The sequence below is a fragment of the Pimephales promelas genome, chromosome 3 (assembly GCF_988280905.1).
Source record: "Pimephales promelas chromosome 3, fPimPro1.hap1.1, whole genome shotgun sequence".
NCBI lineage: Eukaryota > Metazoa > Chordata > Actinopteri > Cypriniformes > Leuciscidae > Pimephales > Pimephales promelas.
In genome coordinates this window covers 40,005,259-40,031,570 of record NC_142771.1, presented here as the reverse complement: position 1 = coordinate 40,031,570, position 26,312 = coordinate 40,005,259, and the positions used below count along the sequence as shown (strand labels likewise).

Sequence of the window (26,312 nt, the reverse complement as noted above, 5' to 3'; positions counted from 1 at the left end):
ACCACACTAGAAATGTGAAAAGGGTCCATCATGGGTGAAAGTTTCCTATCATGGTCAGCAGTGGCGGCGCCAGGGGGGGTCTTGGGGGGTCTTAAGACCCTCCCAAAAAACGCTGTGACCCCCCATTCGACCCCCCACCCACTTCCTGATTAAAAAATATATTTATGCAGGATAAAGATTTAAAAATGTTTCTCTTCAAACTAGGCAGAACAATAATCATAAATAATTTATTCGACATATAAAAAATATAAACACAAGAATCAATGCCACGCCCCATGAACGTCGCTGCTACACCTTGCGTCATTGTGTTCAAGGCGCTACCGCGAGCCCGTGCGAGCTGCAACGAAGCTAAAAATGGATCGCTTTATATCATACCTAAAAAAATGAGAGCTGACGGAAATTATAGCAATAGGAGTGAAAATATACCTGTTGCCGTGGAGGGCGAGGCCTGCTTGATGGAGACGGGAGGAGAGAAGAAGACACATGAGGGGAGTGGAGACTTAAAAGGGTTAGTTCGGTATTTAGATCGTTTATTTAGGTATTTAGATCTTGTTTTTTAGATCGTTGCTGATGAAATAGAATACAAAATCATAATAAAATCGCTGTAAAAGATGCTTTCCATGGTTTTATCGTAGTTTTGTCCCAAGTCAAGTCAATGTAGTTGTACAAAAACTATGATAAAACCTTTTGGAAAGCATGTTTTGCAGCGATTTTTGCGTGAGAATTTCAGTGAACACCCCAGACCACTCGGTGAGTTTCACGCCTTTGTAAACGAAAGTTTTATGCGTTTTATGAATGATTGTTCAAGTGCTAACACAAGTTCTCGGGACAGCAGTAGCTAATTTGACCAAATTTCAATCTTAACCGTTCTATTTCATCAGAAACTATCTTAAAACAGGGCTTTAAGTGTAAAATACCGAATAACTAACCCTTTAAGAGCAGCAGAGAAGAGGACATGAGGAGACTGGACAAAAGAGCTGTCAATATTGGTTAGTGAAGTAATTGAGGTGAATCTCTTCATATTGTATTGCTGTTTTTATCATAAATACGATCCTATTCATGTGTTGCAGTAAATAACACATGTGGAGACTGAAGAGAGCAGAGAAAATGCCAGGAGGAGACTGGACTATAGATGAGCAGAGAAGATGCCAGGGTCCAATTGGACAGAAGTAGGGCAATCAAAAGGTGGTGAGAGTATGAGAATAGATACTATTTTGTGTTTTGTTCATTGTTGTGCTTGAAATAAACTGCATATTTTTAATGAACATTTTCTCTGTTGCTTTATTCATCCACGTTCGTATTTATCAACCCCCAGCCACCACTACTGACTCCCTCTGAAATTACAACCAATCATCACATTTTGTAAATATGTTTTCTGTAATGGGTGTGGTGTGGCTATGGCAATTAAAGTTCGAGCATATTGTTTGCAAACTGAAATTAATTAAAAACAAAGTTATAGTTGATATGCTGTGTTGTTTTTGTTGTTAAGTAGCAGTAATATGCAGTTATTAGCCGTGTCAAATGTATTTTTTTGTTGGTTTTCATGAGACCCCCCCTTGAAATGACCAGGACCCCCCATTGCCCCCCCAATCAAAATTGTCTGGAGCCGCCACTGATGGTCAGTGAGTTTGCTGTCCGGTGTGTGTGTGTCAGGTTTACGATGCTGGCGTTCTCTGGAGGGGTGTGTATGTGGCGGCCGGCGCCGGTGGAGTCCAGTGAGGATCAGTGTGTGGAGGCAGTGCAGTGGTTGAGTCGACTCACTTCACACGGGCCGTCACACACACTGCAGGCGCTGCAGGTACGCTCACAATCACTGCCTTTATACACACTGTTATCACATGGCTTTCTGGAAAACATCATCGGGATTGCTCAATGGCTGCAGTGTGTGCTCAACTCGGCTTACTAATTTTTGTCATAAGAACATTTCCATATTTTTCAGTTTTGGTTATGGAAACTCCACGTTTCCATGTTTAACGCTCTTCTCCTGCAGGTCTCCTGTTTACAGCTGGTGTTAAGATGCGTTTTGCTGGATCGGATCACAAGCAGACGAGAGAGACACATTCCCGTTCACGTCTTGTGTTTTAATTCGTCACTTTTGTCCACTTTCAACCACTTCTGCTCTGATTTCTTCAAGAGGAGGGTCTACGGGCGGGAAATGGATGTGTTTTTCAGATCTTTTCATCTAATGGATGAAATAAACTCACGCAATTTACATATGAACGTGACCAGAGATGACTGGACTACTTGAAACTTTTTCATCTTTAAACCAAACTTGACATAGTTTAAACCCGTCTGGCTCGAGCTCTTCTCATAATGTTTAGCATTAGTCCAGTAGATACATTCGACCACGAGTGTTTACACTACGAAAGCAATCCGGTCGAGTGTGTATTCAACTCCCTCTGGAAGTGTTTGAAAGTGGACACGCTCAAAATATTGTAAACAAAAATAAGTAACCTGGTTGCCTTCAAATTTGAAGTTCATTGAAATGGAAAAATTGAGTTAATTCAATGAAGGAGATCGATTTAATCACCAGAAACTCAAAATATTATGTTATCTGAACTACATCAATTATTTAAGTTGATTTGACAAAAGAAAAAATGTTGTGATTACAAATCATGAAGATGTTTTATTTACAGTGTATTTAGTGTCGTCCACTTGTGATGCGATCGACTAAAGCGCTTCTTAACTGCAGCTGTAAAGCGGGCCTCAGTTGTTCTGGTGTGTGTGAGTGTAAGTGTGACTGTATTTGCTCAGGCCGGCTGTGGTTTGTCAGATGATGTTGGTCTGTATCTGATCTGTGATGGAGGGAGTGACTCGAGCCACAGTCTAATACTGAGAGAGATCGAGACCCTGAGACGAGAGAAGAGCTTCACCGTCCACACCGTCACACTCAACCCTCACGACAGGTCAACTACAAACACCCGTTCACACCAGCGACAATAACTATACACATATAGATCTGAAAATCATTCTCAATATTAAAGAGTTGCAGAGTTCAGACCTTGACATAGCGATAACGGCACAGAGAAACAAAATACAATTCAATTCAACATAGCACTTTTCACAATTCATGTTGTTTGAAAGCAGCTTTACAGAAAGTGCATTTCAGAAATGTACATAGAAAAAATACAGTTTATTAATTTAGGGCATAACATAAGCCAATACTGTTGAAATCACTTTCAGAACGATTTAATCCAGATGATGAACGATAAAATCACTAACAGCCAATCAGAATCCATCCAGCTGTGGAGTTTGAGCATTTAAAGTGACATAAAAACATGTGCTTTGATAAACAGAAGGATACAGTCCGCTGGTGAGGACACTAATATATCATCTTTATAGTTATCGGTTTCTTTGTATTGATCCTTGGTCAAGATTCAGGACATTTTTTTGTCCGCTTTCATCACAGAAAATGTTACTTTGGCAACAGATTTTGTGTTTTATGAAGAAATGTTTTTATTAGATTGTGTCAGCGAGTCATAAAAACTAAAATTATTACCATTCTCACTGATGCTCTTGAGACTATCACAACATCCTTGCAATGGGCTCTATGCACGGCGGTATTTCCGGTGAAGCATTAGGGATGCTCGATAACTTCCGCCGATCATAGAGTCCAATGCAATACCGAGAATTTATATTGAATTTTATACTCCATGGTTATACTAATGAAACGTTAGTCACAAAAACAGATAAAACAGACACCCCTCGTTGTGTTTATGCTTCTTTTTAAAATTATATTAAATAAACATAACTATATATAAAATTACATCTAAACGTATGTACGTTTCGTTTCAAAGACGGGAGGACAATAAATATTGAAGACTCTGCCATAATCCCGTTTTCTCCGGTTTTCCTCCGCTTTAATCTACACAACCGGAAATGGACGAGCATCCTTACGTCAAATGCGGAACTTATGCGTGCATATAGCCCATTGCAGAGAAAGCTACTGTTATAAAAAAAAAATCGTTTTAATTACACAGTATATTTGCCCTGACATTTAAGTGTTATTGCAATTCAATGGTATAAGGTAAGTACTAATTACCACATGGTACGGTCTAAATTAAAATCATAGCACAAACAAATTATTTTGACTTAACATTAAGTAATCTAGTAAGAAAAGCCAATAAATGTAATTTTTATCATAGTATATATATATATATATATATATATATATAACCCCCAGATGTCAAAATTACCCTGTAACATTGCACAAGAACATATTTTTCCAGAAATGTGATACATTTTATAAACAACAGACGTACAATTTTTGCCTGGAATATATTAACAGAATAGGTACCTGTTATTTTTTTAACTAATTAAATAATTTGCTTGTATTTGCTTGTGTTACCCCAATTTATTACCCCAAACTTAACATATTGTTCCCTATACTTACACGGAAGTACACTATAATTACAGAAACGTACACCGTAATTTCAGTGTACTTACGAAGTTATTTGCAGGATCTGTTTGTTACCCCTTTATTACCCCAAACTTAACATATTGTTCCCTTGTACTTACACGGAAGTACACTATAATTACAGAAACGTATACCGTAATTTTAGTGTACTTACACAGTTGTTTGCGGGTCGTAAAATAAAGTGTTACCTATTATCTTTATAGTTTTCGTTCTTGGTTTGAACAAGCCTGCTGTCTTTGTATTGATCCTTGGTCAAGATCCGGGACATTTTTTTGTCTGCTTTCATCACAGAAAATGTTACTTTGGCAACAGATTTTGTGTTTTATGAAGAAATGTTTTTATTAGATTGTGTCAGCGAGTCATAAAAACTAAAATTATTACCATTCTCACTGATGCTCCTGAGACTATCACAACATCCCTGCAATTTAAACAAGTCCTCATCTATCAGATGTTACCCAGATAGCAAACTGACATTGAATCAACGTGGAAATATGACATCGAAACAACGTTGATCTGACATTGTTTTGCTCATCGAATTAACGTTGAACCAACGTCAGACGCGTCATTCTTTCAAAACTAACGGAAAATCAACTTGAAATCAACGCTGTTTCAACGTTATGAAAGCAAACCAATTTTCGATTTTCATTTAGCTTTGAAGAATGCCGCGTCTGACGTTGGTTCAACGTTAATTCGATGAGCAAATCAACGTTGTTTCAATGTCATGAGAGACGTCGTTTCCACGTTGATTCAATGTCAGTTTGCTGTCTGGGTACCTATCGTCATCTTTTTAAAAATCCAATTTTAGGGGACATTTTCGATTAAAAACAGACAAAACGATATTTATACAACAACAGCCTTTTTGTGAATTTGTGTTTGTGAAACTGTGACGTGATGCACATGTTATTATGTGTTGAGTCTATAGTTGTGAAGTGTTTCTTTATAAAGTGACATCGCCATCTACTGGTCTGGCATGAGTAATACAGCGTTTTCAGTCGTATTTACAGATCCATGTGAATGGGAATCATTTGGACAACGTTGTCGTCTGTTCTTAAAAAGTTTCACAGCACAAAGCACAAACCTTTATCATTATTACACTGTAGTCGTGTAAATGTGTCCTTAGATGGGTTTCAAGCCACAGATCTTATGCAGTTTAAACTTAATCGGTTTCTATGAGATTTAAAATGAGATTCAGAGCTTACACTGAAGACTATTGAAGTAAAGTGTGTTTAACTAATGTTGCTCATGTCGTAGTGTGTGTGATAGTGTGATGTTTGTGACCAGATCGGGCAGTGAGTTTCTGAAGTGTCTGGCCCATAAAACCCGAGGCCGATTCCATCAGGCTCCTGAAAACACGGATCCGGATCTGATCTGGAAACTGCTGTCAGACGCAGTGTGTATATGTGCTCAACACTTCTGTTATATCACCGTTCTGCAGGAGTGTGTGCTGTTCAACACCATCAAACACATCTCTGCAGATTCTTTGTTTTAAATGTGTTGATTCTTGTATTTCCACAATCAAAGGACCCAGTGCTTCCGACATTTGAGGGGGACGATCTGAGGAAACTGTCAGAAGAGATGGAGAAGCTGAGACTGTTCCAGAAACAAGCGAAAGCTTTCAGGTGTGTGTTCATTCTTGTGTAATGATTGATGGTGTTGTGGACTTTAATATGCGGACTCTCCTTTTGTTTCTTAGAGAAGCTGTTCTGGGCTCGAGGAACCTGGAGGGAACGTAGACGCTGATCTCCATGCCTGTTCAAAACACTTTATCTATTCACTATAAACCTGGAGTAAATATAGTGTTTCACTCACTCAAACATCTAGAAATCATTTAATAAGACCTAATGTAAGAATATTTAGTACACTTTATTTTACAGTGTCCTCGTTACACATTTTACATATAGTTACTGTAGTAATAATTATAAATTATGGATAATTACACGCAACTAATCCTCAAACAAATCACTAACCCTATAGTAAGTACATAATACATATAGTTCATTATTATAACTCAGCACTTAATGAAATACACATGGACACCTTAAAATAAAGTGTAACCAAGTATTTGTTAATAATTAAAGTTATGGCTAAGAATAATATTTTGGAAACATTATTTATTGCTGTCAGTTATAAAAAGCATGGTTGAATGAAATGATTTCTACATTAAAAAAGACGACGCAAACATTTGTGATTTTTCTGGCTTTCGGTGTCGTTCACTTTCAGTTATTTTACCTGTTCAAAAAAATAAACGAGTCTATATTGCAAACTGGTAACATAATCATAAACACTGGTTTTATCGTTTACCAATAGTGGTTAATAAGTGGACGTCTAGCACATTCTTAGGAAACTCCGCTTGCAGAATAATATGGATATGACATCACGAGTATTGAGAGCGACTCAATCGTCGTGACCTGATTGGCTAATCCCAGTGATCCCGACCTCTCTAATCCTGTAAAGGGGCTCTCTCAGACTGCACGATTTTCAAAGTAGTCAAATGATATAGTTGATTCTATAAACAACTACATAAGAGATCATTTTCGTCTTTCTCCGGCGTGGTGAAGAGATGAGTCCTGTGGTAAGCGAAACCGGAAGTGTCCGACCGGCCGCACACACTCACGGATCAGAAATCCAAAATGGCGGCCACGTGCAACTAGCGCTCCACTGATGATGGACTGGTTTGCTACTGTTATATCTTTTTTGCAGGTAAGATTACTTGTGTCTATTATAAGTCAAATGGGTCCACGAACAGTGATGTTTAGTTTTTGAGTATTTAGGATTTATGTTAAGTAACGTAAGTTTTGAGCACGAAATTGTTATCACCCGTGGATAGAGCGTGATCAGAAACAATGCGGCAATGAAACTTCGTATGTGAAACGATAATTGGTATTATGCAATGGAGATAGAAAGACAGTATGCACAGTACTGTTATTTAGAGGTTGTGTGATATTGATGGGTAAAATAATAGTTTAAGTGACGCGAGTTCAGTAACACACGTGGAGTTCGCGGGTGTCCGCCATTTTGCGCAAGTTGCATGTAGCGGGGACATTAGAGTTAAAGGGCAACTCCACCCATTTGCATTAATCTTTCCATTTTTTTTTTTTTTTATTAAATCTTAACAATACAAACAGTAAGACACACATATAGTCATTAATACAGAAAACACATATTAATCTTTCCATTGTAGAAACCCAGTGGTTTCACGACGCGTCATCAAACTGGAAGTCGGCCATTTTGGAGGCACTCCGCATCACAATAACGCCCGTTTCACACATACTCCGTTTGCAGTGCGTATGCGGTCCGTATTTTTTTCCGTACCCATGTTAACAGGTTAGAGCTTTCACACTGCACGCGGATGCAGTCCGTCGATCCGTTCCAGTTGCGGTGCGTATACAGCAGTGCAGAGATCGTTTCCGTACCGAGTCTATTTCTGCTGTGCTGCAAACGCAGAAATAAAGTGACAGCGCACGGTTCGTGGTCAAAATGAACTCAGATTGACCTCGAAATGTAGTAGTTTCACCATAAATGCATTTAATTCAATAAAATGTGGTAATCTCTCCATAAAGGTATTTAATTGTTTCATATTTTTACTTTAAGACATCTTAATATACAAGTAATGCATGGAATTGTATGCATTCGTTGTTTAAATCGTGTTTAAACGAGCATGCGTCCATTCAAGTTTGTAAAAGAGAATCGCAAAGCCATGGCAAAACTTTTATTTTAATAAAAGTTGCTGCATATGGTGAACATATTTTGATTACCAAAAACCAGGACACATGGCCCAGAAAACAAATGATACTCGAAGTTTACTCAAAGATGCCTTATTAATTTCAATACAATTAAAATAGGCTATGCCCCCTCTGTGGATAGAACATTGTTGTATTAAGACACCAAAAAAAGAGAGGCTTCTCAGAGGATACTCAACATGTTTTATTATGACAGGTTGGTTTAAAAAATAACGAATGAAATAATGATTAAAAAATAATCTCTCTTCTGTATTAGAAAAATAAATAAATCAATATTAATTAACTAAAAGAAACACCTTCAAATTGAACAAAAATACCTCTCACAAACGTACAAAAACGAACTAGTTTCCTTCCTCTTTATCCTGTTTTTCCTCCTCATCCTCCTTGTCTGCTCATCTCCTATATTTTGCTATAAAGCTGATCTTTTCCAGCGTTTTTTTTTTTTTTTTTTTTGAAAACCAGGACATCACTTTATAAAAAACGGCCAGGAAGGACGTGAAAACAGGACTGGGATAACAGGACTGTTGGTCACTGGTCACGCTATTGCTGCATAACTTCTGATTTTGAAATAAAAATACCGAGTGTTTGTGGTACAGCTCACGCAATGCAAACGCAGCATATGTGAAAGCACTTTAGCGCGTGCGGCTCCTGTACCGGATACGCACCGCAACACTCACCGCATACGCACTGCAAACGGAGTATGTGTGAAACGGGCGTTACGCACCGAGCTATATCTCGAACGTCGTCAAGGAAAATGTTTAATTATTGCCGTGTTTCAGGTTGTACCAATAGGAAAAACCAAGAAAAACATTTGGAATATTATCGACTTCCAAAATGTATTAAAAACCAAGGAAAGGAATGCCAGAAGTTATCAGAGGAAAGGATGCGCTTGTGGTTGGCAAAGCACAACAGAACACAGATTTATTAAAGAAAAAAGACTTTTATCAGGACACTTTACACTACTATAAATTATACAGTGTAATATAGTACAATACACTAGGGATGCGCGGTATACCGGTATTGCAAAAATACTGGTATATAATAAATTTAAAACGGTACAATATCATCATTTTGTTAAATTCGGTATTTGATGAGCTGCTGTTCCGAAGTTCTCCACTAGGCGGCAGTGCGCTACCGAAACTGACGCGAGTCACGCGAAACCGGCAAACGAAGGAACATGGTGGAAATGAAGCTTACACGCCTGAAATTATTAAATAGAGAGAGCAAAATTAGTGAAATAAGGCATTACTTTGCCTACTAAAGTAATGAGAATAGTGTAGATACAGAACTCAATGCACCATTCTGCAATCTTTGCTTTCAATAATGTGTTGCCATCGAAGGCAACACATCAAATCTGCCGAAGCGCTCGTCAGTTGGTCATCCGGACTTGTTCAAGAGATCGACTGGTGAGTTCATCATTCAACTGATTTAATTTAGACTTTTATTGAACGCTGAACAGCGCACATACCTAAGAGCTTATCAATCAAATATGATAGGTAAGTTAAACACGAAAGCTCGAATCTTCTTGCATGACACGCTACAACCAACTCAGTTTACGTCTGAATGATCTCAGTTTACGTCTCATGATCTCATTTTTGCAATTTATTTCAAAAAAATATATTCATTTAATTTAAATTAATAAAGCATAAAAGTGATAAATGAATGGCATTACTGGGGCTGTGGCGATAGAGAGAGAGAGAGAGAGAGAGAGAGATATGGTAATATAAATATTAATAATATTAGCCTACAATTAAGCTACATTTGTCAACATTCATTAAGGAACCTGGCCTAACAATATAGCATTGGTTAATCTAGATCAATCAGTAATAAAATGACCTAAAAATGTATGTTTAGCATCATAACATTACTTTTTGCAATGCATTATATGCATAATATGAACCCAAACACAAACAGTAACCAAACCAAGATGAATAAATGCAATAAATGTTGATAATTCTCTGTTGATGCATGACAGCTAATGGTTTACATCATTTCATTATTCTATTATCTTAATCTATTATATTAACCCATTTTAATTGTGTAATATCAGTGGGTTTTTTCCCAAATCAAAATTTTACCTATGCATAATTTGTTTATTTTTTAAATTTTGATATGTTTTTTTTGGGATACTTTTCTTTGCACATATGGTAGTTGAGAGTTTCAAGCAGTGTTTAATAAAATTGTTTCAATTCACTTAAATTTAGACTCTTTTTTCCGACTGTGGTATCGATTTAGTATCGATACCGAGGTATTAGGTTCTGGTATCGTACCGAAGCCAAAATTGTGGTATCGACCCAGATAGCAAACTGACATTGAATCAACGTGGAAATATGACATCGAAACAACGTTGATCTGACATTGTTTTGCTCATCGAATTAACGTTGAACCAACGTCAGACGCGTCATTCTTTCAAAACTAACGGAAAATCAACTTGAAATCAACGCGTTGTTTCAACGTTATGAAAGCAAACCAATTTTCGATTTTATTTAGCTTTGAAGAATGCCGCGTCTGACGTTGGTTCAACGTTAATTCGATGAGCAAATCAACGTTGTTTCAATGTCATGAGAGACGTCGTTTCCATGTTGATTCAATGTCAGTTTGCTGTCTGGGGAGCCATCCCTACAATACACTAACTGTAAACACAATTTTGTATGTAACTTGAGTATAACTTTTATTTGTCAAAATAGCTTTACAAAAATATCACCAACTAAAAAACAAATGCCAAAAATATTTAAAGAACATTTCACAATTACAGAAAAGGTGCACAATTCAATATATCAGGATATGCAACTGAAGGAAGAATCACCGGGTTGTCATGGATCTAAGAAGAGGGAGCTAACTCGTAGGGATCTGCACCGCCAATAAATCGTAATTTCTCAAAATATCGCGCCTTTTCTTGTGGCCCAAGTCCTTCCCTATATGCCTTTGCATCTTGGACGCGTTTTGGTGAGCTTTTCAGTTGTTTAGACATGGCTATAATTCACTTAAAGTATCCAAAGCGCACAATACTCCATTGTGCTCCATTCAGTTGTTTACACCGAGTACCTCCAAAATGGCCGCGCATCCGGGTTACCGCCCAGAACGTGACGTCGGTGAAACCCCTCTATACTATTGAATGGTCGTGCAACACTTTCTCATTTTCCCCTGAGACGAGAGAAATCTGCTATTGACCTTTTTCACTTCCTCCTACAATGATGCAAAAATAGTCATTTTATGTCATAGTAGGAGGAAGTATAAGCACAAGCACAAGATCTCACCCTTTCAAACCCACCCATAGGGGGTTGGCCCTAATGTGCTAACAGACCTATCACAGATCAGTGCCAGTGCGTCTGATTTCACCGCAGAAATGTTTTGAAAATATGGACGAAGGTACTGAATACGCAGACGGATGCATTATGTAGGATTGGCATTACACATCTTTTTTGGAAGCTAAGCTAGCAGGCTGTTGTCCTGTGGAGAAACCTGAGTTATAGCTTTAGGTGTTACCATTAGGGTTGTGCCGATAGACGATAGTATCGTGTATCGACGATAGTCTGACATATCGCCGATGGCAGATGCCTTTGACGATATCAATACGATAATTGGCTCGTTTTACCATGTATTAAATTATTATTATTAGGCCTATTATTATTGTTATAAAGCTAGTATTGTTATTAAATGAATATTAGGAACTACAATTAATTTGCCTTGCCTAAATTTACAACGACATCACCTCATAACAATTGCAACAACACACGCGCTAATGAGGACTCCTCTAAGAGAATGTTTTTAAAACAGACTAAAAAACATCCCACATCAAAATTCAATCGCAAGGTGATCCATTCACAAATTATCAAGTGTGCTCGTTTTAACAGACGCAAAATTCAATTTCCTACAGATCCAAGATGAAAACGGCATCGTTGTTCTTCTTGTTTCCGTAACACATTAACAAAACGTTTAATGACACTAACACTAAAAACAATACAATTACTAAATAGTATTAATAATAATATCACTAAAATAGTATATAGTTACCGTAATCATCGTCGTCTCTGAGGGAACGCGGCGTTAATGCAGATGCCGAAAGCAGTCCGTTTTTACTTTCACTTTTTAGAGATTGAGCGCGTTTACATGCGACGACGTTCTTAACCTGATTATGTTAAATAAACTTGACAATGCATGTGGTCATGTAAACGTTTCCTTTATCAGAGTCAAGTCATAAGTATAAGTATAAACCGATCAACTCAGCTAGACGTTTGGCCCTTGCTCTTGTTTCTATCGGCATTTAAAACACATTAACCCGCGTACTTCGTGCTTACTGAAGTGCGCAGAGAGCGCACAGGGGGGCACATATCGCAAACTCCGACTCTTTCTGACCCAAGAAATTATTAAAACGTGTTTTCATCTCGTGCAGAAATAGACCAAAATGCTGCATGTAACGGCATGAGGATAGGCTAATGTGTCCGTAAATTTCCCGTTGACAAACAAAAGGATTAGGATCTCTTTTTTTTTACTTCACTATACCAGGAAATAACCTGATCCTATTAATAAACACTCCACCTTTGCTAGCAAAATAGAAAAAAGATTCTCGTATATACAACGAAGTAGGCTAATAAAACAAGCAAATTAATGAGTAGGCTAAATAATCAAGTTAATAATCAAATAAGTTAGCCCCGCCCCCTCACGATAATATCGTGTATCGCCGATCTCACAGGCTGACGATAGGACGATATGAAAATGGAGCATATCGCCCAACACTAGTTACCATCCTCTTTTTCCCGGATATGTCCGGCCATCGATGTCCGGGATTCAGCTTTTGCTTTCTGTAGTTACAGCTTTTGTTTTAATCTAACTGAATTCATTCTGATTGCTGAATCTGAATGTAGTGTTTACATGAACGCTAAACAAGTGATCGGTTGATGTGGGTTTTAACATTGCTAAGAAAATTCCCGCTCCTCCGTGAGCGATACAAGACCAGTAACTTACGTCTCAGTTGCCGCTCATCGGTAATCACGCCACCGGCCTCGCGTCGTTCTCCACACAGCTCTCACTTGTCCCGCTCGCCACAGTAAACATGGTGAATGACGACTGTACAACGCAAAAGCCGAATCCCGGGAATATTGGGCGATCTCGAAACGCATTTTCAGGCAGACGCATCACAGAGACTCACTAGCCTAGACTTGTTGTTTACCTTGTAAGGGAAATTTTAAACTGAATATTAAGCTAACCATTTTTTGACATTTGACCTCATTTAAACAGCTGAGTATCTGAGACAATGTACTAAGGCATTCTGTACTTCAGATGAATGTGTGTGTGTCAAATAGGGTTGCAACGGTATGAGATTTTCACGGTATGATAATCGTCTCAGAAAATATCACGGTTTCACGGTTTCACGGTATACGATATTAAACTATCATTATTATAATCAGCATCAGCTACAATGGCCCTTAAATGAATAAAAACAGATATTGTTTTTGGTTGAACATGGTTTATTGTAACAAAGTTTTTTCAATAGAGTCTTTATGAAATGTATATTTATTTCCTCAGAAATTCTGGGTTGTCTGAAATAACTGGTCTGGATTCTGTGATTGAATACAAAATGTATTTTTGAGAATGCAATCAGATAAAATGTAACAACTTTAGTTTGTCTACACAAGAGAAGTTTAATAAATTAAAACATGGACAAAAAAACTATACACAACAGTAATATGTTTTAGTCATAGGCTAAACCAAACTTTTTTTTTCCAGGTTGTAGGGGAGAGCGGGGCACAACCTAACGCTTTTTGCTTTTGGCTCAATTAATTAAAAAATAATTAGGTTAGATTAATACTTTTTTTACACAAGCAACATGCACATCTCTGCTACAAATGAACACTTAAAGTTTTTTTCTAGGACCTACCATTTTTGTACAGTTGCACTGAAAGTGACAGAAGTGCAAATGTTACAACTTACCCCATATGCGGGGTTAATTGTAACAGAGAGAGGGGTTAGTTGTAACACTTGTGTGTAACACACATAATTCAGTACTATTTTATTTGTATAGTTTGATATTGTTTGTGCATCTGTATAGACAGATATCCATACATATCCCTCATCCAATCATCCTTCTATTATGGATCAATATCATGGATAGAGACATAGAAAAGGGCTGCATAGTTTTGCAATAAATAATAATAAATAAAATTATAAATATTGTAATTTCAATTAAATTAGATTTGTGTGTGGCAGCTGCATGATGTACAATTATTATTATTATTATTATTATTATTAATAACAGTAATGATAATACAAATTAGCTTAAAATAAAAATTTAAAGGGTTTATTGCATTAATAACAGGCCATATTTTTAATAAATAAACAAGTTATCATTCATAGAACACTAAATTTTAAACATTTTAAATCCCAACATCCCAACATGTTTGTGAACGTCTAACAAAGTTAAATGTATACTCAAACCTGAAAAGTTGTGTGGCTCCGTTTTCATTTGATTATCATTGTACACTTGGAGGCTTAGTTGTACCATCTGTTAGAATTAACCCCGCTGTGTATTACATATTTTAAACCTAGCTAACAGTCGCTAGGAATTGCTGACATGTTTCAAAACGGTGCTACTGTATGTTTGAGCCAACAAGACGGTGATAAGGCAATATAAAGTTAGATTTGGAAACGTATACACCCAACTTAGAAACCGAAAAAAAACTATGATGGAAAAAATTATTTTCATGGTGTCAAAACACTCTGTCCAGTATCTTCACGAAATATAATCAAAACTTTCCGCAAATTCGCGGGAGACCGTATTCTGGCAGCAAGAGAAAAATAGCGGAAAGACAGCCTGCTTGATCCTGACGAACTGTGTAAACGGTCCGTGTTACATTTAACCCCGCGTTAACACCTAATGAACACCTATGAGTTTCAGTCAGTGTATTTGATGATTATTCTTTAAAAAAATAATTATAAAGTGCACATTAAGTGTTCTTTGTCTAGATATGTTCATGCGTACTTGAGTGTGTACTAGATCTACTAGACGAAACGGCGCTGCTCATTCAGAGACACGCTGAATATAGAAGTGGCTTGCACACCAGTCTTTTTGCGTTGTATATTCACAGACACGCACATCGCGATTTGATTTAGGCTACTGCATAGCTATATTTTGCTTTATTTATCCATCTATCTTTTTAAATCGCACATTTTACGTGGCATCTGTTTTGTAACGCAAAAAGACGCATGTGTGCGTCTTTTTGACAGACCAGGATTCCCTCAGCATGACAGAAATAATATGGCCTTAAGTTATAAAAGTTATGAATAACCTTTATCTTCACGGAGGGATGGTGTTCCTGAATATGGGAGAAATGTTCGACGTGTTTACTCCTTTTGCAGCCACTCTTCGTCCACATATCTTGCAAACTGCATATCCATCTTCAAGGACAACATCACGATCGTTTTTCGGATATAAGTTACAAAATATTCCCATACTGCAGATTTTATTTATTTTTTTGGCGAGAGATAGAGATTCGCAGCCTCTGTCTCGGACATTTTCAGCGCTGTACGGATATGGAGTAAGCAGTCAAGCTGAAAGAAGTTGCATGCGGCAGTGCAGGTGAAATCTGTTTTTTTTTTTTTTTTTTAACCGCGGATAAGCAAATGTGCACGATATGATAATCGTACATGTCAATATCGCGATAAACCGTCATACCGGTATACCGTTACAACCCTAGTGTCAAACACCTGATTGTGTGTATAAATAACAAATATGAGAAATGGAACCAGACAGATGACTAAGTTCGAACCTGACATCTATGAAGTAATCATTTAAAGAAAGTTTCCTCTACCTAGTAACAGAAGAGGCAGTAAGTGAAGAACCAATCATATTATCTTTCATTGCATCTTATTTTTTATGTATCTTTTCTTTTTGAACATATGCTTGTGTGTTTTATAAGCATAGATGTTTTCTTATTTTAGACAGAGATGATTTATACAATAGATGTGCATTTTCAGTAAATGTTGTGTCGGGGAAATTGCAAATAGGACAGCCAGGCCAGGTAAAAAGGACATAAGATTCTGCCCGGTGACAATAACTAACTTAGGGTGCGTTAGGCACAAGACAAAGAGCGAGAAATGTGTGATTAAGGGGAATTGAAACTGTGTACGAAGAGGAGGGGGTACATCTTGGAGGGTGATATTTTGTATATAAACTCTGTAAAATGGGAAGCTCGTTGCCCTTCTCATATCAGACCCTGTCTGTGTGGGAACTGCCTTTCTTGCAAGAAATAAACATGTGTACTTATGACTTTCGAGATCTTCATTGTACTTTAATTATTTTTTAAGATCTAGGTACAAAAATTTCCATAACAACCTACTGTGCGTTTACCGATAGGCGTGGCCTCCAGCGAAGCAAGTGCATTCTGGGAGTTGTTGTTTTTCATCCACATAAGGCAAAAATACATTTTCTGTCTTTTCTCAGTCTAGAAAGCTCTAAATTCAAAAATAATTCCACATTTCTTCCACATAAATTACCCATTTTAAATACACATGAATCTTTCCAGAGGTGGAATGACCCTTTAAGGGAAACTCAAACGAAGTGATTTGCTCGATAATGGTATAAAAGAGTCGTGAAATGTGACATAAGAGAGCGTTAAAGTGTAATGTGTTATTTAGAGTTAACAAGTCATGCTGAGAAAGAGAATGTATGTACTTTGGAAAGTATTTAACAGACAAAGGGAAATGTATAGGTTCAAATTAAGTTTAACAAGGGTTATTTGTTATTTTTGATATGGGGCGAGATATACTGTATGTTCACATGTTTGATTTGCAAACTGAAGTGAATGTTAATTTAGGTTAGTGAGCAACAGGGAATGTTATAATGAGCAATTATAAAATGTCATACTGAATGTGAGAATGCGCACAATATAGCAGTTAATGCAGAGACGAGCAGATAACACACCAAATTGAGATGCTCCACTGATGATTGACTGTGTACTGTTAAATCTGTCTTGCAGGATTGCATGCAAAGCCCCCTTTCTAGATGTGTAACATAGTTGTAGAAAATGAACTATTGATATCGGCGAATTACGATGTTTGATAAAGATGGGTTTGATTATTCTTTATGTTCCTGCAATTTTACTGTATCATTTGAGAAATAATATTTTAACATTAGACCACTTTTATTCTTTCAGTATACAGTCTGTAACAATCTGTTTCTAGCAGCAAAATGTCAGTGCCATTGTTTGGTCTCAAGATGCACATTAGTAATGTTTTTTAAAGGACCACACTTGCGGTCTTTGCACTTGTTGTGTACTTGCACGATGTAGGTATTTCCTGCATTTAGCCCAAGTGTTCAAGTAGGTGTGATGACTAGATTACCCAATGGGACACACTTATAGTGACACAAAAATGCAAGTGTTTACAGAGCTTTATTTAAATTTTCGGTCCCACTTTATATTAAGTGGCTTTAAGTACTATGTACTTACATCGAAAAATAAGTACAATGTACTTATTTTGTTCAGATTGTATTGTAAAACACTTTTGTTGCTATTGAGGTGTGATACGGGTAAGGTTAGGGTTAGGTGTGGTTGTATAGGTCGGTTTAAGGGTGGGTTAAGGTGTAAGGGAAGGGTCAACTGTGTAATTACAAATGTAATTACATTTATTAATTACAGCTGTAATTACATGCAGGTATTTTCAAAATATAAGTACAATGTAAAAACATGTATGTACACAATAAGTCCATTGTATCAAATTATTAATTTCAATGTAAGTACATAGTACTTAAAGCCACTTAATATAAAGTGGGACCACCTTTTCAATTCTTTGCATTTTAAAATCAACAATGTCTGGTTAGTAGTCCCAATGTAACAAAAGGCATAATTAAAAAATATGGTGCTTTTAATTAAGTGATGCAAATGTGCAAAATACACATACCATACTCATCTTTGCAACATTATAATGACACTTTAACAATGTGTTTTTCTACCAAATTACATGTAAAATGTTATTACAGTGGAATGTTTTCCTCATCATCTTGTGATTTCAGTGCATGTGAGTTCCCGCACCTAATGCATGATGGGATACGCTCCAATGCGGTATTCAAGATAGTGTACATTTAGTGCGTGTTCAGGGCGTTGCGCGGATAGTAACAATCGGTTTTGAGTGTAGTTCACCCAAAATGAAAATTACTGTATGCAAAAAAATTCAAGTTTATAGAGTTTTAGTGTCGGTGGTACTACATTAAACTACTGTATTATGTTGAGTATAATAAAGCAATGAGGGGATATTTGATAATTGATAATGCCAAATGTCCTATGTTACCAATAAAATATAAATCTAAATATAATTCTGTATTTTCAGCTTCAGAATCATGAATTCTTTTTATTCCGGTGTCTGTGGTCCTGTGCATTGGTTTCCCAGCACCAAGTCCAAACCTTTTCATTTCCACTCCCAATGTAATACCAAATTTAGCATTTTAATCAACAGTAATTTCTTTGTTTACCTTTTACCATATGTCTTGCAGTATCGCAATATCATTCGATATTCGGAGTTCACTATTATGATATATATCGAATCCTAACATGAGGGTATCGTTACACCCCTAGCCCAAAAGCTACTTAAATGCCCTAATTGAACAAAGGCCTATTCCTGGCTTAATCCAATCCCTGTCTGTGAAATCAGACCTTTGAGATTAATTAACTTAAAAGTTACTTTAGATAGAAAAGGTGGGCATAAACATTTAAAATGTGTAAATTAATATAAAAACAAACTCAGTATGTGTTTTCTAATTGATTTTGTCAGATCTCCTCCTTCAGTGATGCTCCTCCTCCTCCTCCAGTGAAGCTCCTCCTTCAGTGAAGCTCCTCCCACTGCAGTTCACCAATAAACGGAATATTCCCCTCAGCTACAAGTGAAGACGAGCATCAAACCATCAGGAAGAGCTAACACAAACACAGAGTTTATTGAAGGACACTGAGAACATGAGATCCAGAACACTGCAGAATGAAACATACTGAAGAACAAAGAGGTTGGTGTTAATTCTTGATTCTGTATTAAAGGCACAGTATGTAAGTTTCGCCACTAGAAGTCGCTTATTCTAAACAAAGGCATAGCTTGATGATGCCGTGAATGAGCGTGGAATAATTGGAGGTCTCCAACCGACCACCGCTTCGTCAGGGCGACTGGCCCCCCACCCACTGACCGGTCCCCACGAACCCACTATTTGTCCAATAACCCACTATATTTACCAAACGTCCCGTTACCACTCCCGGGCCATGCCCCCGTCCCACAAACCCACTATTTGTCCAATAACCCACTGTATTTTTAAAAAATTTTCCACAGTTCATTCAATATGCTGCAATTGGACGCGATCCCACCGGCAAGCTATTGAATGGGGATTTGGGGGAGTATTTTTGATAGACATTTTAATTAAAGTTTCTGTCGTGATAACTATTTTCCCGCACTCAGGAGACCACCCCGGGGTCCGTACCACCAAGCGCCATCCCAGAATCCACTGTCCGCGAACCCACTATTTGTCCAATAACCCACTATTCTTAAATGTACTAACCCCGGCCTTCATGCAATAAGCTGCAATTGGACAGAATCCCGCCTGCAATCTATTGAATGGGGATTTCGGTAGTGTTTTTTTTTTTTTGGACATTTTAATTAAAGTTCCTGTCATGATAAAAACTATTTTACTGCACTCAGCTAGGGCCCCTGAGTCCGTAGCACCAAGCGCCGTCCCATAATTCCACCGTCCACGAACCCAATGGCATAACTGCTACGTGGGATCTCAATATCCCAGCTCTGGAAGGGTCTAGAGCCTTCATTTTTGCACTCAGGTCTAAGTCCCATGGCCCTCTATCAGAATCCAGAGTTTCAAGAAGATTGGAGAAACTTATTTTTTCGCACCGAAAAAAAAAAACGACAGGGGTACCACTGTCGTTTTTTTTTTTTGAGTCGAAATTTTGAGTTTCTCTGATCTTCTTGAAACTCTGGATTCTGATAGAGGGCCATGGGACTTAGACCTGAGTGCAAAAATGGAGGCTCTAGACCCTTCCAGAGCTGAAATATTGAGATATTTATAATGGCATAAATGCTACGTGGGATCTCAATATCTCAGCTCTGGAAGGGTCTAGAGCCTTCATTTTTGCACTCAGGTCTAAGTCCCATGGCCCTCTATCAGAATCCAGAGTTTCAAGAAGATTGGAGAAACTTATTTTTTCGCACCGAAAAAAAAAAAAAAACGACAGGGGTACCACCATTAACCGTTTTATACCTCGACGGTTTATTTGCCAGGAGTTATTGTTCGGCTTAAGCAAAATGTGGGTTTCTATTATACTCCAGCGGCAAAGCACAGCTAAAGCCTTTAATATCCATTTATGAAGATATTCATTTCATATTCAGCGAAATTCATGAGGTGGAAAATGTTATTATAGAGCCCATGAAAGCCAAAATGAGCCAATTGAGAAAGAAAGTTTGCATGTGCCTTCTGTGAGCACCGTCTCTCCAACCAAATGCCAAAAGTATTTTTTTCCAAAAGGAAGTCCACTGTTTTCATGACCATTGTCTTTTCACACAAAATGACTTGATTATCAGAAAACCTGATTAGCAAAGCCCAACTCATGCCATAGGTTGCAGTGTAGGGCTGCATTTTCATACCTGTAGGTCATTTTCTTTGTTCTGAAGCACGGATTTAATTTTTTACTCGTTCGGTTTGCTTTCACAAGGCAACATTTCAAAGCGTACCAAAATGTGTTTATGCAAGCCACGTGTATAAAACGATCCTCTTATTGGTCAGAGTTCAACCAAAGAGTTTAGAAGAACAAGAAGCAAAACTCTAGGTGGCGCTTCAGGAGCACGGCCGCCATTTTGGGGTGAAAATTCCAACTGGAGTTACTGGACAACAGCATAGATAACAGTTTTTTGAGGTAGTTTTTTCTTCTAATGTTTCCCAAGCGGCAAAATTCTAATCTGAAAAATGAAGCCTACCCGGAAGTGGGAAAAACTGCAATACATCGAAAATCCGCTAGAGGCCGGTCCCAAAAGGGGGTGAATATCCATAGACCTCACATTAAAATGTCCGTTTTCACAGCATCAATTCATATGTTTACAGTTTGACTTTTATTGTATTTTTCGATAGGTTCTGAGTGCCTGACAACTGTGAGGTGAGTGAATTTTTTTCTGACTCGCTAGTTTAGATCGTATTTGGATATAAAATGTATGAAAAATAAGGGCGGTTAACTTTGATTGACAGCTGATAACGGGCTGCGCCGAGTGGAATTGGACGTCTTGGCCATGATCTGACACGACGCATCTCTGTATCCTTTCTGAAACATTTGTATTTCTGAACATTTGTATTTTGTATTTCTCAAGATTTTCTAATATGGCGCCGCCCATACCCCCCATAAACAGCCTCAAACCTGTTCTTCAGAAAGTCTATGAGTGACGTCACAGACGCTTTGTCCATTTTTTTTTACAGTCTGTGGTATTTCCATTGTATGCAACTTTACACATTTACTACTTATATTAGTTACCAACTCCATTAGGCCTGAAATATATTTTGTACGTTTTAATCCCCTGGATCATGCTACAAACATGATGATCATTGATGCGCTGTGTTCGTTATCCTATAACTTTAATTGCCACTTTGAACAGTGGCTGTTTTTTTTGTTTACATAGTTTTGTTTTAACGGTCATTAATATAAGATAATACTGCAAAATACTTGTGTTGCAATGAGGCGTTCACTTTTTGTCAATATACGTTCTTTGGTTCAACCGTTTTCATTCCTCAAGATGGACAGAGATAATCGCTCCGCTGGCTTTGTTTATTCGAATGTAGCCTTAATTCCTGCTCTGACTGATAAATTAAATATTAAAAAATATATTACATTTATGAAGCAAGTTAGGCTTCGTCAAGACAGCATTCTTGCAGCACGGAATCCTGCACACGTTTCTCTTATGAACTGTGAGATTCATTCTTTGGTAACACTTTACTTGAAGGGGTATGCATAAGACTAACATGATGTACGTTATGAATATGAAGGAAGGTTTATGCATGTTTGTGACAACTGTCATTAAGTGTCTTTTGCTCAGTTATGAAAGTTTTAATGCAAATATGACATTGTTTGAGATGTCTTTGTTATGACACCTTGACATTACCAAGCAGGGATGGAAATCAACTCTTTTGTCCACCGGCGGCCACTGTGGATTTCAAAATCGACCAGCCACTCGACGTTTTTACTAGCCACTTTCTTGTTTTTAACTGACAATGTGTAACTGGTAACACTTTACAATAAGGTTCATTGGTTAATGTATTTACTAACGTGCACTAACCATGAGCAATACATTTGTTACTGCATTTGTTCATCTTTGTTAATGTTAGTTCATGAAAACACAGCTGTTCATTGTTTGTTCATGTTAGTTCACGGTGCATTAACTAATGTTAACAAGATTTTAATCAAGTATTAGTAAATGTTGAAAATAACATTAACAAAGATTAACAAATGCTGTATATGTGCTATTCATTATTAGTTCATATTAACTAATGTAGTTAACTAATGTTAACTAACGAACCTTATTGTAAAGTGTTACCGTGTAACTGCATGTGAAAGTTAATGTGTATCTACATGTGAGTTAATGTGTAACTGCATGTGAGAGTTAATGTGTAACTGCATGTGAGAGTTAATGTGTAACTGCATGTGAAAGTTAATGAGTAACTGTATGTGAGAGTTAATGTGTAACTGCATGTGAAAGTTAATGAGTAACTGCATGTGAAAGTTAATGTGTAACTGCATGCGAAAGTTATTTAGTAACTGCTGTGAAAGTCGATGTGTAACTGCAGTGAAAGTATGTGTAACTACAGGTGAAAGTCGGTGAGTAAAGTGCATGTTACTGTGATGAGTATCTGCAGATGAAGTTTATGAGTAGCTGCAAGTGGAAGTTAATGTGTAACTGCTGGTGAAAGTTATTGAGTAAATGCTTGCGAAAGTCATATGTGTAACTGCGTGTGATAATTAATGTGTAACTGCAGGTGAAAGTACGAGTAACTTGAGGTGAAAGTATGAGTAACTTGCAAGCGAAGTTAACGTGTAACTGCAGTGAAATGGTGAGTAGCTGTACGTGAAGTTAATGAGTAACTTGCAAGCGAAGTTAATGAGTAGCTGCATGCGAAAGGCAACGAGTAACTGCAGTGAAAGTTAATGTGTAACTGCATGCGAAAGCTAATGTGTAACTGCAGTGAAAATCGATATGTAACTGCATCGGAAAATGTCCAGTAGCTGCATGCGAAAGGTAACGAGTAGCTGCATGTGAAAGATATGAGTACTTGCATGTGAAAGACGAGTAGCAAGCATGTGAAAGATAATGAGTAACTGCAAGCGAAGTTAACCGGTAACTGCATGTGAAAGTCTATGTGTAACTGCATGAGAAAGTTGATGTGGAACTGCATCTGAAAGTTGATGAGTAATTTGTAAGCGAAGTTTATGAGTAGCTGCATGTGAAATGATAAGTAACTGCACGTGAAGTTAATGAGTAACTTGCAAGCGAAGTTAATGAGTAACGGGCATGCGAAAGGCGACGAGTAACTGCTTGTGAAAGTTAATGTGTAACTGCATGTGAAAGCTAATGTGTAACTGCTGGTGAAAATCGATATGTAACTGCGTGAGAAAGTTGTTGAGTAATTGCAAGCGAAAGTTAACGAGTAGCTTCATGTGATGGTTAATGAGTACCTGCCTGTGAAAAATGATGAGTACCTGCATGTGAAATGACGAGTAACAGCATGCGAACGATAATGAGTAACTGTATGTGAAAGTTAATGTGTAACTGCATGTGAAAGTTAATGAGTAACTTTATGTGACGGTTAATGTGTAACTGCATGTGAAAGTTAATACTGGTAGGTTGGTTTATGTGTAACTATGTGAAAGTTAATACTGATAGGTTGGTTTATGTGTAACTATGTGAAAGTTAATACTGATAGGTAGGTCAATGTGTAACTGTATGTGAAAGTTAATACTGGTAGGTAGGTTAATGTGTAACTGTAAGTGAACGTTAATACTGGTAGGTAGGTAGGTAGGTAGGTAGGTTAATGTGTAACTGCATGTGAAAGTTAATACTGGTAGGTAGGTAGGTTAATGTGTAACTGCATGTGAAAGTTAATACTGGTAGGTAGGTAGGTTAATGTGTAACTGCATGTGAAAGTTAATACTGGTAGGTAGGTAGGTTAATGTGTAACTGTATGTGAAAGTTAATACTGGTAGGTTGGTTAATGTGTAACTGCATGTGAAAGTTAATACTGGTAGGTAGGTAGGTAGGTAGGTTAATGTGTAACTGCATGTGAAAGTTAATACTGGTAGGTAGGTAGGTAGGTAGGTAGGTAGGTAGGTTAATGTGTAACTGCATGTGAAAGTTAATACTGGTAGGTAGGTAGGTTAATGTGTAACTGCATGTGAAAGTTAATACTGGTAGGTAGGTTAATGTGTAACTGTATGTGAAAGTTAATACTTGTAGGTAGGTAGGTTAATGTGTAACTGCATGTGAAAGTTAATACTTGTAGGTAGGTTAATGTGTAACTGCATGTGAAAGTTAATACTTGTATAGGTAGGTAGGTAGGTAGGTTAATGTGTAACTGCATGTGAAAGTTAATACTGGTAGGTTGGTTAATGTGTAACTGCATGTGAAAGTTAATACTGGTAGGTAGGTTAATGTGTAACTGTATGTGAAAGTTAATAATTGTAGGTAGGTAGGTTAATGTGTAACTGCATGTGAAAGTTAATACTTGTAGGTAGGTTAATGTGTAACTGCATGTGAAAGTTAATACTGGTAGGTAGGTAGGTTAATGTGTAACTGGATGTGAAAGTTAATACTTGTAGGGAGGTAGGTTAATGTGTAACTGTATGTGAAAGTTAATACTGGTAGGTAGGTAGGTTAATGTGTAACTGCATGTGAAAGTTAGTACTGGTAGGTAGGTAGGTTAATGTGTAACTGGATGTGAAAGTTAATACTGGTAGGTAGGTAAATGTGTAACTGTATGTGAAAGTTAATACTGGTAGGTAGGTAGGTAGGTTAATGTGTAACTGTATGTGAAAGTTAATACTGGTAGGTAGGTAGGTAGGTTAATGTGTAACTGGATGTGAAAGTTAATACTGGTAGGTTGGTTAATGTGTAACTGTATGTGAAAGTTAATACTGGTAGGTTGGTTAATGTGTAACTGCATGTGAAAGTTAATACTGGTAGGTTGGTTAATGTATAACTGCATGTGAAAGTTAATACTGGTAGGTTGGTTAATGTGTAACTGTATGTGAAAGTTAATACTGGTAGGTAGGTAGGTTAATGTGTAACTGCATGTGAAAGTTAATACTGGTAGGTTGGTTAATGTGTAACTGCATGTGAAAGTTAATACTGGTAGGTTGGTTAATGTGTAACTGTATGTGAAAGTTAATACTGGTAGGTAGGTAGGTTAATGTGTAACTGCATGTGAAAGTTAATACTGGTAGGTTGGTTAATGTGTAACTGCATGTGAAAGTTAATACTGGTAGGTTGGTTAATGTGTAACTGCATGAGAAAGTTAATACTGGTAGGTAGGTTAATGTGTAACTGTATGTGAAAGTTAATACTTGTAGGTAGGTAGGTTGGTTAATGTGTAACTGCATGTGAAAGTTAATACTGGTAGGTTGGTTTATGTGTAACTATGTGAAAGTTAATACTGGTTGCTAGGTATGTTTGTTAATGTGTAATGTGGGATCACATTATAAAATAAATGTTTTTCTCCAAAACACGTTGGCCACAATTACTCATACCCTTTTATTAAATACCTTTTTGCAATCTCTTTTTGCCAAGATAACTGCTCTGAGTTTTCTGTAATAATGCCTGATGTGTTTGCACAACACCTGACCTGAGATCAGAGACCATTCCTCCATACAGACTCTCCAGATCCTTCAGATTCCCAGATCCATGTTTGTGCTTCTCTTCAGTTCGGACCACTCATTTTCTATAGGGTTCTGGGACGGTCATGGGCCATGGCAGAAGCTTCATTTTGTGCTCCCTAACAAATTTTTGTGTTGATTTTGATGTTTGTCTTGGATCGTTGTCCAGATGGCAGATCCAACCATGGCCCATAATAAGATTTCTAGCAGAAGGTGTCAGGTTTTGATTTTTTATCTGTTGATGTTTAATAGAATCCACAATGCCATGTA

General features: G+C 37.4%; 1 protein-coding gene and 1 long non-coding RNA gene across 12 annotated transcripts in view; both read left to right on the top strand.

The window, feature by feature from the left end:
• Positions 1-6,187, top strand: part of vwa3a (von Willebrand factor A domain containing 3A) — a 44,681-nt gene extending 38,494 nt beyond the window's left edge. For 2 of the 4 annotated variants that reach the window (XM_089128875.1, XM_039651673.2), the window contains 5 exons: positions 1,654-1,798; positions 2,755-2,906; positions 5,699-5,807; positions 5,939-6,036; positions 6,111-6,187. In XM_089128875.1, the coding sequence (XP_088985001.1) occupies positions 1,654-1,798; positions 2,755-2,906; positions 5,699-5,807; positions 5,939-6,036; positions 6,111-6,150 (544 nt within the window). In that variant the 3' untranslated portion in view covers positions 6,151-6,187. The remainder of the gene's footprint in view (positions 1-1,653; positions 1,799-2,754; positions 2,907-5,698; positions 5,808-5,938; positions 6,037-6,110) is intronic. The other 2 variants (XR_005618452.2, XM_039651672.2) reach the window with 2 other exon arrangements.
• A 770-nt stretch (positions 6,188-6,957) lies between these two features.
• LOC148982093 (uncharacterized) lies at positions 6,958-25,892 on the top strand. Of its 8 annotated transcripts, none has more exons than XR_016155216.1 (7): positions 6,958-7,117; positions 18,922-19,147; positions 21,263-21,287; positions 21,377-21,440; positions 22,289-24,543; positions 24,952-25,043; positions 25,086-25,892. It is a non-coding gene; the product is annotated as an uncharacterized LOC148982093 (long non-coding RNA). The 8 variants fall into 8 exon arrangements; XR_016155218.1 differs by having other exon boundaries at positions 22,286-24,427; positions 24,548-25,043; XR_016155219.1 differs by having other exon boundaries at positions 22,286-24,477.
• Positions 25,893-26,312: the final 420 nt, after the last annotated feature.